This window comes from Alligator sinensis, unplaced genomic scaffold (assembly GCF_000455745.1).
Source record: "Alligator sinensis unplaced genomic scaffold, ASM45574v1 scaffold419_1, whole genome shotgun sequence".
In the NCBI taxonomy this organism is placed as follows: Eukaryota; Metazoa; Chordata; order Crocodylia; family Alligatoridae; genus Alligator; species Alligator sinensis.
In genome coordinates this window covers 888216-907100 of record NW_005842360.1, presented here as the reverse complement: position 1 = coordinate 907100, position 18885 = coordinate 888216, and the positions used below count along the sequence as shown (strand labels likewise).

Sequence of the window (18885 nt, the reverse complement as noted above, 5' to 3'; positions counted from 1 at the left end):
GTTCCTTTCTCACTGCTGCAGTATCATCAGATGGGGGCTTAATTCCCCTCAACTTTGACACTGAACCTCGTGCTCAGGTTCATCTTTACTCAGCAATCTTTTGCCAGAACATTTAGATGACTTCCCCTTCTTCCCGCAATCCAACACTCACACGTATCTCGTGGTTTGTGGTTTTTTTGTGACAATATCATTTTAGGTTCGTAACAAGTATGTGATTAAGTTTTCCTACTCGCTTGTAATGTCCATCTAGTGTAAAGCAATTAGTCTCTTTCCAGAGACAAAAGAACACAATGAAGGATGAGCCATGCAGGTATGCTGAGGCTGCTGCAAATGGACTATCAAGAACTTGCAGCTTGTGAAGGTTGCAAGTCACCTGCGAGATGCAAGTTATCTGAAAACTACTTGGGAGATAGACTGGAAGAACCACCACTAGACAAGCCAAGAAGACTTTTTGGATCTGGATGGGGAAACAAGTTTAACTTGCCGTGTCAGGACGCAGAAAGACAGCAAGACTGGAACCTGAGACAAAGAAAAGAGACTGGAGCATACTGCTACAAGAAGCCGTTTCTTCAAATACAGGGCGACTCAATGGAGCTTTTCGCTTTCATCTCCCCTACACACGGAGCAGGTTTTGTTGCAGAACACTGGGCCCCTTCCCTTGCGGCCAGGCCCAAGCGGGGCTTCCATAACTCAACAAACAATCTAGCCAAGATTGAAGAGATGTGAGTGTAGGCTTTTCTTTACTGTTTACCCAAATGTCCCTGAATCCTGTATTTCAGCTATACAGTGCTTCATTTTGACAAGATTTACGAGTTGCTGCAAAAATCTGATGGTTGCACAGCTCCTGTTAGAGTTACATCTCCAACTGATGCTGGAGCTCTTTTGGACCTACTTGCAGAAGCCAGTAAGAAACTGGGTGCCAAGAGATCCAGTTTTTCAGTAGCAGACCTATGCAGCTTTCCATTGCTGAAGAGTGAGGGGCCAGGGTCAAGCACTGAAAAAATAAACACTCCCAAAGGGTCTATGAAGGAGGGAAGCACAGCCCATCATGTGGTGGGGACAGTTATCCATTCTGTGGGGGCAGGTGACTTTCATGTATGTAATCTAGGAGGTCAAGGGAGGTCTCAAACTTGGACCTTCCTTCCCATTAGCTAGACCTTTCCCCACTGACTGAGAAGCTACAGTGTAAACTGCCTTTTTTTGAAGGACTAGTAGCATCTCACCAAGTAAATGAGCCTTCAAGAAAAGGGCACCAGCTCATTTACAGTATGAATCTAAAACAATAAACTCACAGCATTCTTCAGTGATCTCTTTTAATACCAGTGCCTTATACCTTCTCCATAACTGCTCACAGCCCAACCCTAGCCTTTTCTTAGAAAGAGAGCCCCTGGCCACCATTAGGATTAAGAAATACATTGTGTTCTTACATACATTTTCTACAGCTTTCCAGAATGAAGCACACCTCACCTGTTGGAGGAACTGCATGGCTCCTCAAGGCATGGAGAGACAATGCCATGGAGGAGTTCAGCCCTGTATAGAAACAACGGCATCCAGAATCCCAGGGCTCCAGTCACAAATGCCACAGCTGTCAAACCCAACGTGGACCAGATGAAACTCCGGCTGCCAGATCAGGAGAAACAAGTATCAGAGTTTTGAGAAATACTTCGAGCAAAAGGATGTTATTTCAGGGAGCATAAACATCACGATCATAAAAATCTATGATGAGAACAGACGCTATACTCAGACCAAGTAGGACAGCATCAGCAGTAGTGTGACCCACTGATTCCTTAATGTGAAAGCTCAACTTTAGCCTCTTGTGTATTTTATTGCCAAGATTTATTAGGACAGTTACAGGTAGGCTTTGAAAGCAAAACTACAATGTCAGCATGCTGCCAGGTCATTAAGTTCTTTGCCACAATTTGAAAACTCTACAAGTGAGCTTCATACAAGTCAACAGTGCCATCTTGTGGATGGCCATTCTGCTTTTTAGTCTTATGTCAAAGCTGAAGTGGTGAGCATGTTGTGGCACGGCTGCACAACTACTCCACAAACGCACCTCCTCATCTTGCAAATTCTGGCCACAATGCCATGAAGCAGTGTAGCAGGCTATACAACATCATATGAGATTGCCCAAGACCTGCTGATCCATTGCAGCTTAGGAAGAACCCACAAGGTCAGCATCATGAAAGGGGTTATCTGCACAGGGCACCAAGACTTATGAAGAACTCAACAGCATGTTAGTTACTATTAAGGCCACAAATGATATCCAGATTTCCTTTTGGCCCTGCTTTGCTGATGCTTTCAGACCCATCTTCCTCTGGGTACTTTTCAGAGATGGCTGTTTGGTGGTAAAAAAAACCAGGCTGGGCATTCCCAAGGCTGTGCATGCAGGTAACTGGGAGCTGCAATTATTTACTACCTCTTGTAGCCTCTCACATGAATAAATGCCCAGGAACAAGTGTAGTCAAGGGCAAACCTTGCTTCTGTCAGATATGCAGGGCAGGACATGCCTTCTACTCTGCAAAGACTTTTGTTAAACTATCATTACAAGGAACATGCTATTCCTACCAGTACAGAACAGGAGAAATCAGATGGGTTACTGCCCAACATAATATTTGGATTGGTGCTGCCATCTCCCTCAGTCCTCACCCTAGGGTACATATTATCAACCAGAAGCATACCTGGAAGTCAGCCTAGGAAGATTTCAGCATTTGGCACTCACTTGATGATTATCTGTGTTTGATATTATCACTGTGTGGTATGGGAATATAATCTGAAGACCTCATCATGCAAGGTGCTATACAAAGAGAACAAGACAGTCCTTGCCCTTTGAGCCCTCAGTAAAAAAGTAGAGAGACAGGGCAGCACAAAGCAGCAGTATATTTATCCTAATCTGCAGGTGTTTCACTGACCCTGGTTTAGTTACAAAGCCCCATTACTCTCTGATAGCTCATTTACCTGAAACCTCAATAGCAGGCAGAAAGCAGGGTAGATTTTCACCATACAGACTTATAAGAGTTGCTTCTGTCTAGGCAGTACAAGCCTGGTAGGACTTTGTCCATGAAACCTGTGCTGCTGCAGCTTCATGGTACATGAGCTGGTGCAGGTAAGTCTACACTCTGTATTCTACCTGCAATTGTGGGGCAGATATCACCTATGAATTAGAGGCCCAGTTTGGTGGCAGATTTGGATCAGGATTTAAACTGCATCCACAACAGGGCTTGGATTGAGTCAGGCCTATCTTTGAGTTAAAACAAGAGGGGAACCAGGCATTTGCCTTCCCTACCCCAAATACTAGCAGCTTTGCCTCTTCCTTTCCACATATGTAGGGAGAAACAGTCAGTCCTCAATCTCATTTGTAGTGTCCCAGTAATTAAGAAAGCAGGGAAATTAATTACGAGGGCTTCAGGCAACCTGCATACCCTGCAGCATATACTATAGCACTCAAGTACAGAACAAATGCTTGTGGGACACAACTGCCATCTGGATCCAGAATCACACTGCCTACTGGTTTAACAACTATTTTGGGCTATAAGCAATATTTGCAACTATGATTACCTACTTCTTGCCAAGTGATTTGACATCTTTGCACCAGGTTGTGTGGGCAGTGCTGTGTGGTTCATGCTTCTTGGCTGCTCCCTGGGTTGTGTTGGTGATGCTTTGCCCTCCAAAAACTTTAGCTGTTCTCTGGTTTGTATTAGGGACTAGCAGAATGAGAAAGACCAGTGCCAACCCTCCCATGCAAGGAGTTATCTGTAGAGACAAGACTGAAGTAAGGTCATGAATGCTGTTCCCCTTACACTGAAGGGCAGGTAATAGCCAGATGTGTTACTGTTAAACATGTATACATGAGGACCTGCAGAGAGGCCTAGAAGAGACATTATTTGTTTTCTCTAGGCTAGCGGGGGACAACCTTTTTGGCAGGTGTACCACAAACTAAGCTTCACACCTCCCACATGAGTGCCACTCCTATCCTCTTTCCAGTCTGCTGCTCTGCTTTCTGCTCCCTGCCCCTTCTTGATCTGCTACATGCCAAACATGGAGGCTGCCCATTCCACTTGTGGCACATGTGCCACAGGTTGGTTACCCCTGTAACCAACCTGTAGGTCACCATGCAACTATAGGACAAGATTTTGTTGTGAGGAAGTGCAATACACTGGCATGCCCTCACATGTTCCTGTATGAATCCACCAATGGTCTCCCACAGTTCTGTGGGAAAAATGCAGAGAAAGTTCCCCACTGTGCAGAGCTGCCATTCTTGCATGAGGGGTGGCACCCAGCCAAGCAGTCATCTCAGTACTGATGTTTCTACTCCTGCAAGTACCTTGAAGGTAGACAACTCACTTTGCTTGGGAGGCAGCATAACCAGGAAAGTGGGGACCAACCTTTTTGGCACATGTCCCACAAGCTAGCCCCGAACCCTCCAACTACCACTCTGATCCCCTTCCTCTGCTCAAACTACTGCTCTATCTCCTCTTCTGCTTTCTGCTTCTTGTCCTACTTGTCACTGTGTTTCCTGTCCCTGCCCTGATCTGCTGTGTGCTATATGCAGAGACTTCCTGTGCCACTTGTGGCATTCAAGCTGCATGTGGGTCACCCTTGATCTAAAAGATTAGAGTTCTGCTCCTAAAGATCAGGGCACCTGACTGCTAGAAGCAGCTGTCATTCATTCCCTGTGACTGCTGACTTGCCTTGTAAGCAAGCTAGGAGACTCAAAAATCATTACACAGATCCAGTCAAGACTGAAATTTTACAAGGAATAGATCAGATCCCAGAGGAAAGGGGAGAAGGGGTGAAGGGGAAAAAAAACAATACAAAAAACAGACACTCACTCTGAATGCCCAATGCCAGTGGCCAGTAGCTTGTGTCACACTAGATGCCAGAATATAACCAAAGCCACTGTAAAAGAAAAACAATACATTAAGATTTCTGTGCAGCGTCCACTCGTGCACTAGAAGACCAACCCTCAGCAGCAGGATTTTTATTGAGGGGAGCACACAGGAAGATTTTGTGATAGTTTCCTCTCCATGGTAATTTAATTGTACTTCCCATTAGAAGCTAACAGTGCTCAGACAGACTGTGATGACAATGTCCAAATCAGGTCTATACTAGGACTTTTTCTACCACAAATAAGGCCTTAATATCCATGTTGTTGAATTAGAAGTGCTTAGCACACCTTTCCTTATTCCCACAGGCACAGATGGGGAAGCAAATGAGATTGTGGGGAATGGTCAGAAAGGGGCCAAAAAATAAGAGAAAGCTGTTACTCCAGTGCCCCAATCCCATAAAGGCTTAAAAGCCAAATGTATTGTACCTCTGCCTGGGCCCACGCTTCTTCATGAAGATTATCGTAAATTAAAGGAACCCAAAGTTAGAAAACAGCATTGGAAAGAAAATATTCTTCAGACTATCTCACTGAATTTATATTCATAAGGAATATACATGTTTATTCTATTAGGACAAACCCAGGCATCCAGATATAAGCAGGGACCTGCAGTAAATCTTACAGTCTATTTACAAAAGCCGGATGAATTATACCACGCGTAGGCTCCTTTATCTTAAACTGGGAGCCTGGGTTCCAGTGTGGTCTGCAACTAACAAGCATGCTTTTTTTCCCTATAGATTTTATTGCAAGTGAAAACTAATCTCAAGTGTTTCTGTTCTTCAAGAGCAAGTACTTTAATTAAAAAATAGTTTCCTGACAACTGAGAAGAAAACCTTGTTTCTTGTTTCTGAGAAGAAAACCTAGCTTTCACCTGTCTAAAAATATATATATGTATGTTAAGATTTTCCCTAACTAATGGGGGCCTGCCCACACACCACATTAGCATTTAAGTTTTCCAAAATGAACACAAAAACCCATTAAAATTATAAAAGGTGTGACCTAAATTATATACTTTAACATAACTATGGAAAGCCTAGCCAATTCTTTTTGGGTGCTGGCCTACCGTGAAGAAGTCAGAATAAAGGTACAGGCTCAACTGGACATAATCAAGGCTGAAAAGGATGCTGTATGAGAGTCCTGACCTGAAAAATTTCCCATAAGGTTCAACAATAGGTAAACAGACATACCTTCCAACTGGGATGAAGATATAGAAGAAAGACAACATTGTGGTCCTTTTCCCCTCCTCAAATAGGTCTGCAATGAAAGTTGGTGCCACAGTGGAGTAACTGGAGGTGCCGATGCCAACAAGTCCACGTGAAAGAATGAATAACCAGAAATACTGGAGGCAGAAGACAGAGTATGGTCCAAAATATGCACATGAAATGAAAGCTTTCTTTTAAAGGAAGGGTATTCTTACCAGTGTTCACAACAGCAAAGACACCAGATTAATTGGTCCCTTGTATTGAACATGGGTAGACAGTGATTAACATTCTGTTATCAACTCATGCTAGTCCAGGTCCATTTTTGGAAGCCCTAGTGTACAATGTTTTCACAAAATTGATAGGGAAAAAAGGCTGTTTAAGGATTTGAGAGGCAGTGAGAAAAACCTCAGAATACACCGCTCAGTGAAAAGGAAATCTCAATCCCCTTAGTGAAGATGGAGGGCTACTGTGGAGACCCAAGAAGTTCAGCTAACAGGGCATTATACAAATAGGTCCACTACATGATGAAGCATCTAGCGGAATGCACATCAAGTGCATCATCTCCATCTTGTGGAAGGCACTGCTCACTTTCTCTTGTTTGTTTTAGACAGCCTTGTACCACACATCAAGACATTGCTTATTAAAAGTTGGGAGAAGGGGTACTAAGCATTTCCCAATTGACTTAAAGTGGTACAATGACTGAAAATAAAAATCTGATTAAGACTAGCACCAAACAGCTGCTTCCATTGTGGTCCATGATCTGAAGGTTTCCCTTACTGGGGGGAAATTCTCTGAACCACCTGTAGAATTTCATTACAAACTGATATTCCTTACAGAATGCTGAAAGTTTGCTTCATACATAGCATGACATTTTATATATTTGGTGCATGACCTTCGGACAGACATTAGTGCTTAACTGAAACTCCTGAAATGATTAGTAGAGCTCATCATAACTTTTCTCTTAGAAGAGAACCCAAGTAGAGCCACCTTAATAATTCTGGGTACATGCCTAACAGATCGCCAAGGCCCAGAGTATCCAGCACTTCTTGGGGCAGCCAACCATCCCAGAGCTTCCACCGTGGAACCAGGTCCATGGTGGTTGTAGTTGTAACTAGAGAGAAGAGCCCAGGCATTCCACTAAAGGGGCATTCGTCTCACTTTCATTGCTAATAACAGCAATGGTAAAATTGAAAAGATGTATGCAACAGAGCTGAACAATCCAGGGAGACTATTTTATTTCAGGATACCATGTGACACCATGAAGGATCTAACACTCTAACTATGCTTATGAGCCAGCGGTGTCAATGATGCCACATGATAGACTTAGGTTTCGGTTTGTTAAACTGCGAAGTTACAATCGATGAAGCTAAAACGCCCTACTATTCTAGAAAAGTCAAGCACTCAAAAGTTAGAAAACAAGTTGCCTGTACAATTTTAATTCACAGACTTAATCTTTATGCATATACACTATGCTATAGTAATCCCATGACTCTATACCTTCCATGGCTTGAGAGGCATATTACAATCCCCAGTAAAGCATTCCTACACATGGTTAACTGTTCACTTTTAAGAAGCAGGGTCTACCATGCTGTTTGAAAGCTTTTTAAAGAAGTATGATTGGTTCAAAACAAAACTCCATTATTCCCAGACTCCACTGACTCAAGAGTACCATCCCAGAATAAGCAAGTGACTTACTGATTCAGTGATAAATGAACTGCCTAGTGTCACACCACTCCAGAGGAAGATGCCAGCACCAAGGATGATTTTCCTGTTGTATCGGTCACCTAGGTATCCGAAGAAGGGTGCAGATAGCATGTAGCACAGGAGGAAGACTGAAAAAGAAAAATATATCAATCTGAGAATTCTAGGCAAGTCATTCTTATGACACCCCTTTTTTCCCTGAGGCAGTACTATGTATATATGTGCTATTTGTTGGGCTAAATGTCAAAAGGAAGGATCAAATTTGCAGAACTTGTGGGCAGACCACCACTCCCAAGAGCCATATTGAAACAGGCTAATATTTCAGCAGCTTTGGCTTTTCTAGCCCTGAGGTAGCAAGGTTTAATAGTTCTGGTTTAGGCAGTGACTCATCTAGATGTAAGCGTTTGCAGATGAAGAAACAGAAACCACAAGCAGCAAAACGTTAAGTGTAAACCAGTGACCAATGACCAGGATGCAAGCAGTCTAGTGCTTTAGTAATTCATGAGGTTATCACATATGCATGACTGAAAAACTTCTCCCAGGTGCCTTAATAAACTCACTCTTCGATATACTGTTAAAAAATCTATACCACTGCTTCTTGCACCCTCCACACTTTTTTTTTTAACTTCTTTGAATGAGACAAGGGTTTCTTAATACTCTGTTAAGAAGACAGTTTAACGCTGCCAGCCATGCTCATTAGTTCACATTTCCACCCAAAATGTGCCATTATTTCCCAAAACATGCTCTTCAGTCAGAATTTTAACTCTGACATTAGGCAGACAAAGTTCTTCGGGTAAATCTGATATCTTTAATTAAACCAACTAAAATGTTTGGTTGGTCAAATAAAAGGTATGAGATTTACCCAAAGAATTTTGTCTGCCTATGTCCTTGGACCAACACCCATGAACTCTGACCTTAGTTGTTTCAGGGTGACAGATACTAAATGATCCCATGCTAAATAAAGGCATTTCATAGCCATGTTATTTAGCACATTCATTCAAACCAACAGCAATTAAAAGTTAGCTAACCCTCAGACCCTGGGATCATAGGTTTGCCCAATTCATATGTTCATAGATTTCATAGACATCAGGGCTGGAAGGGACCTCGGAAGATCATCGAGTCCAGACCCCCGCCCAAAGGGCAGGAAGTCAGCTGGGGTCATAGGATCCCAGCAAGATAAGCATCCAGTTTCATCTTGAAGGTGTTCAATGAAGGCGCTTGAACCACCTCCGGTGGCAGGCTGTTCCAGACCTTGGGGGCTCGGACAGTAAAGAAATTCTTCCTTATGTCCAGCCTGAAACGATCTTGAAGTAGTTTCAGCCTGGACTCATTATGTGACTCATTAAGTTTAGGCAAAAGGTATTTACTGGCCAATGGAAAGATAAATAGAATTTTGTTAGGAGGATGTTAGTGTTAAAGCAGGAATTTGGCCAAGAAACCCACTCCAACTCCCGACTTTGAGGGCCATAAAAATTTTAAATGACCGAAAAAAAAGGTTAGCCCTCTCAGTAAAGAAACTTTTTTGAGTCTGATTAAAAGTCAGCAGTCAATGGCTTTTACCCATACGTTTGTGAACCAACTGATAAAGTTTTAGCAATCAAAGTTGCAAGGCAGTAGTGAGGAACTAGAAACAAAACAAGGAAGAAAAGAACAGCTATACTTCATTTTTAGAAACCAGCAAGCTGTATGTGGAACAGATCATATTCCTCTGACCAGGACACCCTCTTTACCTGTCTGCAAGAAACCAGCTTTGCTGTCATGGATACCGAAGTACGTCTGTATATCTAGCAGTATCCCTGCAAAGAGAAAACCCCACATTGAAGTTTAGTAGAGAACACCATACATTAGCTGCAGTTTTTTCTCATTTGCCACCTTGAAGACTGATGTCTAGACCAGGGCTTGCAGAGCCGTGGTGCATTCGGCTTGTCAATTGTCTTGCAATCCTCACCCAAAAGAGGACTGCAATCTTTACTGCATACAACAGGGGTTGGCAACATTTTCTGATGAAAGGCTGGAAGTCACTGAATCATAGAAAATTGAGGTTGGAAGCGACTTCAGGAGGTTCTCTAGTTCAACCCCCTAATCAAAGCAGGTCCATCCCCAACTATAGCATCTTGGCCAGGGCTTTGTCTAAAAAACCTTCAAGGATGGAGATTTCACCACCTCTCTGGGTAACCTGTTCCAGTGCTTTACTACCCTCCTAGTGAGAAAATTCTTCCTAATACCTAACCTAAACTTCCCTTGCTGCAATTTGAGACCACTGCTCCTTGTTCTGTATCAGCCACCACTGAGAACAGAGTCCAGCTCCATCCTCTTTGTAACCCCCGCTTCAGGTAGTTAAAGTCTGCTATTAAACCCCCTCTCGGTCCTCTCTTCTCCAGATTAAATAAGTCCAGTTTCCTCAGCCTCTTCTCAGAAGTCATGTGCCCCACTCCCCTAACCACTTTCATTGCACTGCACTGGACTCTCCAATTTGTCCACATCCCTTCTACAGTGGTGGGGTCCAAAACGTGACACAGGACTCCAGATGTGGCCTCACCAGCGCTGAACAGAGGGGAAGAATCACTTCCCACAACCTGCTGGCAATTTCATAGACATTAGGGGCTGGAAGGGAACTCGTGAGATCATCGAGTCCAGCCCCCTGCCAGAAGCAGGAAGTCTGCAGGCAGTGGCGACATGTAGGGGGTGAACGGGGGTGCACGGGGGGGCAGGCGGGAGCACCGGTGCCCACCCTGTAAGCACTGGCCAACCGCTGCAGCCGCTCCCAGAAGCCGCCGCAACCACTCCCAGAAGCGGCTGCAGTGATTGGCCGCAGTGATTGGCCGTTGTGGGATCGGCTGCAGGGCTCCCCCTGGGCAGCCGGATTGGCCACAGGGGGACCCCCTCCCAGTTGGCGGGACTGGTTGTGGGGACATGTGCCTCCCCCTGACTAAGGCGGCACCAGTCGCCCACGTCTACAGGGATCAAATGATCCCAGTAAGATAAACATCCAAATGCCTTTTGAATGAATCCAGAGTAGGTGCTTGCACCACCTCGGGGGGAGTCTGTTCCAGGCTTTGGACACTCGGACTGTAAAGAAGTTTTTCCTTATATCAAGTCTAAATTGCCCTTCTAGAGGTTTGTGGCCGTTAGACCTAGTTATCCCTTGGCGAGCCCTGGTGAGCCCTGGTTCTCTCAGATCCTGATGTACCCCCTTTATGTACTTATAAGCTGCCCTGAGCCTTCTCTTCTGCAGGCTGAAGAGTCCCATGTCCCTGAGTCTCCCCTTGTAAGGCTTGCTCTCTTGGCCTTAATGCTCTACTAATGCAGCCCAGTACCCAGCTCAGGTAGGAGCTGTGTGGGCACTAGGACCTGGATGCTGTCACTTTTCCCTGCTGCCCATGATGGCAGGGTTAAAGCCACCCCTTTGCTGGAGTCCATGCTGCCTGACTGGCATAGTATGAGTAAAACCTTCCCTCTGCCACAGCCTAAGCTGCCCAACTGCAATGTGGGCACAGTGACAGCTCCTCTGCTGGAGCCCAAGGCGGCCAACTGCGGGGCAATGTGGGCAGTTCCCTCCCCACCTAAGATCCTGGTGCCAACTGTGGCGTGGTGCAGAGAGTCTCCTGCTGCTGAAGCCACAGCTTTGCAGGCTGCCTCCAAAATCTCCATGGGCCATAGGCTGCCAACCCTTGGTATATGAGATACTAAAAAGAGTTTAAATAACCTATTTTCTAGCACTTCATTCAGGAAATTATTGCCAGCTTACTGTACAGATCCTGCAACACTTTCTGCACCCAGGGTTTCCATTATAATCAGTAATTTCTAGAGTCATTTACATATATAGTGATATATAAGCAGTTTATAAATCCAAGGCTTAGGTAGACACAATGCAGAACAAGATCAGTGGCATGTGCCCTTTGTAGCAAGAATGCTCATCAGCCCAGATGGGGTTTGCAACACAGGAGCTCCTAGTCTCACAGAGCCAGCAATCCTAGAATATTTAGTCTGAACAGAAAGAACTTCTAGAATTCTACTAAGATACATCACCATTTCCAGTGTACAGCGATGTTCCAGCTTGTGCCTCTCAGACACTGGACAAAATACAAATGATTCCAACAATCCTTGTTATAAATTCATGGCTAAAGCTCAGGAGATGGCACTTCAGCCACTTCATGGCTTTTCACAGTTTGGTAGGGTGTTGGGGAAGGAGGGGAGGGAAGCTCTTATCCTAACACGATCTTGTTGCTCTGTACCTCTTCCTCTGGCAAAAATAAGAAACTGATAGCAGAAACCACAGTCACAAAAAGATGTGAAGTTTCCTTTCCTTCAGTCCTGTGGTAATGAAGGATATTATATCAGTTTAAAGATCTTAGTTCTTGTGTTTTAAAGAATATCTTCTTTACCAAAAATTTAGTTAAGGACACAAGGGGTCAGAGTCTCATCTCCAATGGCTTAGCTTACACAGCACCCTCTCTCATCTGGTGGTTTATGGAAGACAGTTGACTATAATGTTGACTACTTTGGCTATATTACACTACCATCACTATCTATGCTACTCTGCAAACCAGAAAGCTCTAGTTCTGGTAGCAATCTAGGTGTGAAAACAGACCAACAACAAAAGTACTTACCTTGCCTCTTGGGCTGTTAACAGAGGTTCAATTAAAGCTGCAATGGAATCTGATTTACAGTCTACCTTTTGCCATGCTACATGTGCATGGCAGGGAGTGCAATTGTGGGACTGGGGATCAGATCCCAATCGTACCCTATTGCCAGTGCAGGGGGAGCCCGGAATCATGATCCCAGGCTCCCCCTGCACCAGCAAGTAGCAAGCTGGGTGCCCAGTGTGCCCGTGGCTGGGAGCACTTAGGGAACACATAGGAGTCCTTCAAGACTGGTGCACTCCTGGGGCTCAGAGTGCTGATCAACTAATCAGTGTTAGCCACACGTTCAATTTAATATACAATGGGAACTAGCCACAGAGTTATTACACCCATTTTGTCTAAAAACTTTGTGGCTTATTCCCTGTTTTATCATACCATTAACTGCATAAATATGCGGCCAGGTTACTATGCAAGAAGTGATTAACTGGTTAATCATGTCTAAAGTGTAAGGTATCCCAGGTTCCTTGGATGGGTTTTCCCAACTTGTTCTGAGCTCTAGTTCAGGCTGTCATGGCTAGTTTAAGCTAGTTTCTGTATGTCTTCACTGCAGCTACAGTGGTGACTCAGCAGGTATATCCTTAGTCCAATATTAAGTCACTAGTCGATAATGTAAAAGAGCAACACTGAGATTCTCAAATTCTAAGCTGCTCCTGATCATGTACTGCATGCAAAAGCAAGAGATTTTTATTTTTAAAAGGTCTATTGCTCTGGAAAGCTCAATAAGTGACTGGAAAGTCAGCAGCCTTAATTCACTGGGACCTTGTGGCAGCGAGGCACCCCCAAAGGCTTCCAAAGGGGAGAGGGTAATCCCCGTGGACCCCAAACCCCAGAAACAGCCTCCCTGTGGGAAAAACTTACCTCCCGCCGGGTAGCCAAAGCAGGAGCAGAAACCGCAGCCACGCGAGCTGGTGTTACGCCGGCTGTTTAATCAGCTGTTTCCCGGGCAGGGAACAGCTGGACCAATCGAGGCAGCCATGCTGGCCACCGTGGGAAGATTTAAAAGCCCCGCCAGAACGCAGGCGGGAAAGGAGCTGGAGAGAGAGCGCGCTGGTGTGCAACATGCCAGACGTGCTGAGGATCCTGCACGGGAGAGGAGCAGCACAACTGGTGCAGCACCAGCAGGCAGAGCAGGGGAGGCATTTGAGCCCCCTGTAGGAGGCAGAGCAGGGGAGGCATTTGAGCCCCCTGTAGGAGGCAGAGCAGGGGAAGCATTTGAGCCCCTCTGTAGGAGGCAGAGCAGGGGAGGCATTTGAGCGCCCCTGTAGGAGGCTGGGGGAAAGGAGGCAGCTCCACATCCCTCTCCTCCCCAGGAGTCTATTTCTTTTGGAAAAAAAAAGGAAAAATAAGAGAGAGAGAGAAGAGGCGTAAGAACAAAGCCCCCTACTCAGAGGCACTGCGGTAGGCGCAACATTACGCCTAGATAGCCTGACAACCTCGAGGGAGGGAAGGCTACGCTTCGAGGCAGGAGGGACAAATACCAACCGAGCCCACTCGGATGTGGGGTTCCTCTCGAAGCAAGCTGTGGTCATGACAGCAAGGCTGAACCACCATTGTGCTGACGCCCATCCGGTTTGCGAGTGGACAGGGTGTAGGGGAGGCGGAGCCCCATGGAACATCGCGTCTAAATCGTGAGTACTGCCGTTTCCCGGGGAAGCCCTCCCAGGAAGAAGATCTCCATTGAACCCTCTCTCTTTATAGAATAACATCAAGTCATGGCAGAAGAGTTGAGGGGAGGGGCTGAGCTACACACCTAGCAGGCAGTGCAACACGCAAGGCCCCTTGTATCACAGAACTTCTTTGAGCAAAACCACACTAAGTCAGTCTTGGTTGCTGACATTAAATGATATCATTAACCTAACCAGAAATGGATCAAACTAGGTACTAGCTACACTTCTGGGGTGGAATGTGGAAGCTATTGATCAAGGCACAGTATCATCAGAAAACAAACAATATCACCAAAAATACCATTTCCAACTGTAACCTCAGCCCACCCCAAACCAAGCATTCCAGCTCAAGGTCAAGTTAACCCATCATATTGTTTAGTTTCATGTACCAAGCCCATGAAGCTAAGAGTAGCTTGACTATATCAATGCACAGTAACAGGACAAGGAAAGAGGCAAAGTTCACATGACCCCAATTTCCTCTTTCACATAAATAAGTACAAAAGTTTACTATCAAAGGATCTGATTTCTGTAGACCCTATCTTGAAGAGGACCCACAACACAAAACCGTAATTTCTCTACTGCTACCAACACACTTGCAAGTTGATGCCTGCATTTCCCCTGCTTTCCTGCATTAATCTGTTAAGCCAAGTGCTTCATTTTAGGAATCTGACCTCCATTGACACAGAAGCATTAAAGAGAAGCTGGTTGATGCAAGAGTTCTGCAGATGTACAGGATGCTGCTATACCACATTATCTGTAATTTTCACTTAGGAAATCAAGTTACATATACCGGGGCTCTTCGAGAGTTAAATGAAGTATGTTTCAATGCCATGCTGCTGTTGAGGTACAGAAAGAGCATCTGGAACATCCGTGTTTTATATCTGGAATATCCTGCTCTAGCATTCCTGTATGACCTTGATGGTGGCTGCCTCTCAGATTTCCCCAGCTGTAAACCTGGGATTATCCTAAAACTTGCTCTTTGTAAATCACTTTTAGCTCCCTCCAATCAAGATCAAGAATAGTTCTGGTCACTAGTGAACCAAATAACAGATAACACTATCTAGATGTGCTAAGTCATGGGAAAGTCCATTGTTATCACACACATTTATCCTCGGTGCACTCTCTTCTCATGCATTCTAACCCCAATTATTTTCCACAAGCCTCTTTGCTGAAGGAGAATTAATGTTAATGCCTAGACAAAAAGGAGAGTTCCCCTTATGGATAAAAGTACTTAACAGCCTTGATACTTCATTCAGCTTATATCCCTATTTGTTTCCCATTTCTGGTTCAAGTCAAGTCATTCATTTTCTTTAGTGTTTGGGAAGGAAGAAATTTGGAACCATATAGTGCACATTCTTGGTAGCCTCACAGTTGCTACAGCTGCCTGTTGTGAGAATTAAATCCATGACACTTAAAATCTCATCTATGTGTACAAAGTAACTTATCTATTTAAGGCACTCAGCCATTTATTAGAGTTAGACTAAGCAACCAATCCATCAAAGATTCTGAAAAACCCCCAACCCCCTCAAAAATATTTAAGATTGCCAAGTTTGAGTAGATTAAATATGTCAGTTATGGTCCAATAAAAGGGGGATTTTTGGCTGCTTAATCCTTTTAGGAGAAAAATAAATCATGGATGACCCATCAGTCCTTATACAAGCAAACCTATCTCCAGCTGAAAGCAGCAGGGAGGACAATACCCTTTCATTTCTACATGGAAAAAGGAGCAGTCTATCACATCTTAAGAAGGTGTGGTGACACCTGATCATGCCTCACCAAGCCAAAGTCCTGCAAAGTCCTTGCATAGAAACTGACTGATCACACTTCATGCCAGGGTTCCATTTATAGTAATTTCATGGATAAATAATTAATAAGATCCCAGCATGTTACAGACACGAATGACCGGAGATTAACTGTCAGCAGGCTGCTTCCAACAGTTGAATCAATCATTTATTGGCCTTTTAATTTTATAAATGGAAATGTTGCAGGAATTTGACAAACAGGCAAAACCTATCATGCAAAATAAATAAGTAAATAAATAAAAGTCTACATATCTGTGCTGCTTTGATGGATTTATGGTGGTCCCCCTGTCCCTGCCCCCAAAATAAAGGCCTTTGAGGCTGATATTTCCCTGGCAACTATGAGATTAACAGACTGGTTAAAAACTCTGTTTCGTAAAAAGAGGAAGAAATCTTACCTGGCACAAGAAACCAATCCATAAAGTTTATTAAATTAATAAAGCAGAGTACCCCAACCACTACATAAGATCTCTTTGCTGAAATATTTTCCGATGCCTGTGAAAACTGAGCGGCTCTTTCACTTGGTTCAGTTGTGCCATAGCTCCTCCTGACATGGGGCAGCTGAGCTTGTATGCCTTTCTTCTCACTTGTTTCACTGGGCCGCTCTGGCACAGAGATCTCCATGTTCCACAGGACATGAAACTACCCTATTTCAATTTCTCAAGCACAACCAGATAAGTCTTAATTTCACTCGCAATATGGGGAAGACAACCTTGTAGAGTCACTTCCTGCGACAAAGATCTACCCACAAGCCTGGCCATGAAGCCTTAGGTTGAAGGTTCCTCATGGCAGCTTCTGCAAAAAAGGCGGTCAGGCCTGTGGTTTTTACTGACACAGCTGCAAAAATATCCTTGACTCTGAATCCAAACACAAGAGGATGTAAATGCAGAAAGACTCACCGTGCAGGACAGAGCGCTAAACAACTGTGTGAAGAAACAGCCTACCTATGGTAAGTCATTTTCTTTGTGCCTCAGTTCCCCCATCTGTAAAATAGGGCTAAAAGTATTAGAATGGCATCCTGAGAGCAGCGTCTAAGTTTGTTCACTGCTCGTCTCATATGGGACACTACGGGCAGCCCAAACGAGGTAGAATTCTACTTCAAGGTTTATAATTAAGGGGCTGTAAACACTACTGCCAAGGTTGGGGGGTGTAGATCAGTTATTATTTAAGTAGAGTTTAATATCTGGAAAAAAAAACTCCCCCTGGCCATTAAGAGGTGAAGGGAAACTGCCCTAAGTCACAGAGCATGGATTACCAGAGACAAAACAGCAGAACTCACCTTGGAGTTGAAACCAGGCAGGGAACAGAAGGAAGAAATTTTACTTCAGCAGAATTTGCTGCAGCCTCATTTACATACTATAGCAATACGCAATTATATTCTACAATAAAATACATTTTGGAGGGATATAAATGCAGATTCTTCCAGCGTGTGTAGATATGCCTATTATTAGTACCCCTTGCTACCCACTTCAAAGACCTGGGAAGCAATTCTGGTTTACAGAATTCTTCCAAATGGTCTAATACCAGTTCTCATAAGGAACTCTGACAGCAGAACTCCAAATTTTGGGTTTCTATTTTTACTTTTATTTGTGGGGGAGGGGGCTAGAAATCTGACAACTAGTCCCAACTGTCTTTCCAGTTGCTCCTGTCAACTGGTTTTGTTACTTATACTGCTCTATTAAGGGAATTTACTGCAAACTAGGCATAGGGTCTGAAACTACACTGCTAAAAGCTAGACAACTACCTAAAATAGTCTAGAAAGATGGGACAGTAACATCATCAATTATTTTTGATGCAGAGAGAGAGCAGTTGGCTACATTTTAAAATCGATAAGCATCTCGCACTGTGGGGTAGACAGTAAAAGAAAAGAAATGTATCCATACCCAGAGTGATCAAGTTCCTTTGAAAAATTGACCCTCTCCCATTCAGTGTGGTGTGTAATATTACAACACTTCTATTTTGGAGATCAGGGTCTATATGAACCAGAGGACCTGATCCTGCTCTAAATTTAGTTGAATTTAAAAATTTGGCAAAAATAGTTACCCCTCAAAGTTCTTTTAAATAGCTCTAAAATTGCATTTATCCATAAAAGTTTCACACAATAATTCATGGTGCAGCTTTCATCAAAACTGTCATCGGCTGTGACTGCATGTGACCAACAGAGGGAGATTAATCTAGTATCCTGCTAGAATCATCCTAACAGGGTTGGGAGGGATGTCTTTCCAAAAACCAAAAGGATAAGTTAATATATTAAAAGCACATGCACCTCAAGCACTTGTATACGTCTGGCTAAAATATATATGTAAGCAGTACAACCTTGCCCCATTAAAAATGGTAGGTAATTAGGCCAGAAATAAAATATAAAAGCTCACCTTGAGAACTAAGCATTTCTAAGCTAGGCAAAATCATCTCAGTTCTGAATGTTGCTTGCTTTAGATGAGAGGCAAGTTAAAGGGAATGTAACAGATTTTCAGATTTCTGTAATGAATCGGTGTGAATGAATGTATTGCTTCACAATGAAACGGGACAGTTTAAACTGTTAATTGCGCAAGTCAATTAAGGGCCATTAGGTGTCACTACAATACAAAAGAACACCATGTACTTACCCGTGCCTCCTAGGACAAACAACAGGAGCTTCCAATCACCTTTACACGGGCACACTTTGGACCAGTTTCATTATTAATCTTTTCTATTTAAAAAAAGCTTAAGCAGCCAGCACTCTGGAAAATGATCTGTCTAGCCATCACTGAAACCCAGCCACTGAACACCATCACTAATATCTCTACTTGCATGTAGCCATGATCAAGTTTTGAAGACTTAAGCTTGCTCTGTAAAGGAACGTGTAATTATGTTAGATTCCAATTTTTAAATATTTTTTCCTCAAACCAGTCTGCAGAATGTGTGCGTGTGCACTCCTGAACGAGATTAGGCAATCACACAGCACTGTTTTTTGTGTGCTTATGCAGAAAGTTGGGTTTATCATCAGCAGGA

The 18885-nt window shown here is 43.9% G+C and overlaps 1 protein-coding gene across 10 annotated transcripts in view; it reads right to left on the bottom strand.

The window, feature by feature from the left end:
- LOC102376131 (protein spinster homolog 3) overlaps window positions 1-18885 on the bottom strand; it is a 69282-nt gene that overhangs the window by 29718 nt on the left and 20679 nt on the right. For all 10 annotated transcript variants that reach the window (XM_025210594.1, XM_025210591.1, XM_025210599.1 and 7 more), the window contains 6 exons: window positions 9519-9584; window positions 7783-7919; window positions 6073-6224; window positions 4833-4899; window positions 3563-3753; window positions 1468-1620 (listed from right to left, as the gene is read on the bottom strand). In XM_025210594.1, the coding sequence (XP_025066379.1) occupies window positions 1468-1620; window positions 3563-3753; window positions 4833-4899; window positions 6073-6224; window positions 7783-7919; window positions 9519-9584 (766 nt within the window). The remainder of the gene's footprint in view (window positions 1-1467; window positions 1621-3562; window positions 3754-4832; window positions 4900-6072; window positions 6225-7782; window positions 7920-9518; window positions 9585-18885) is intronic.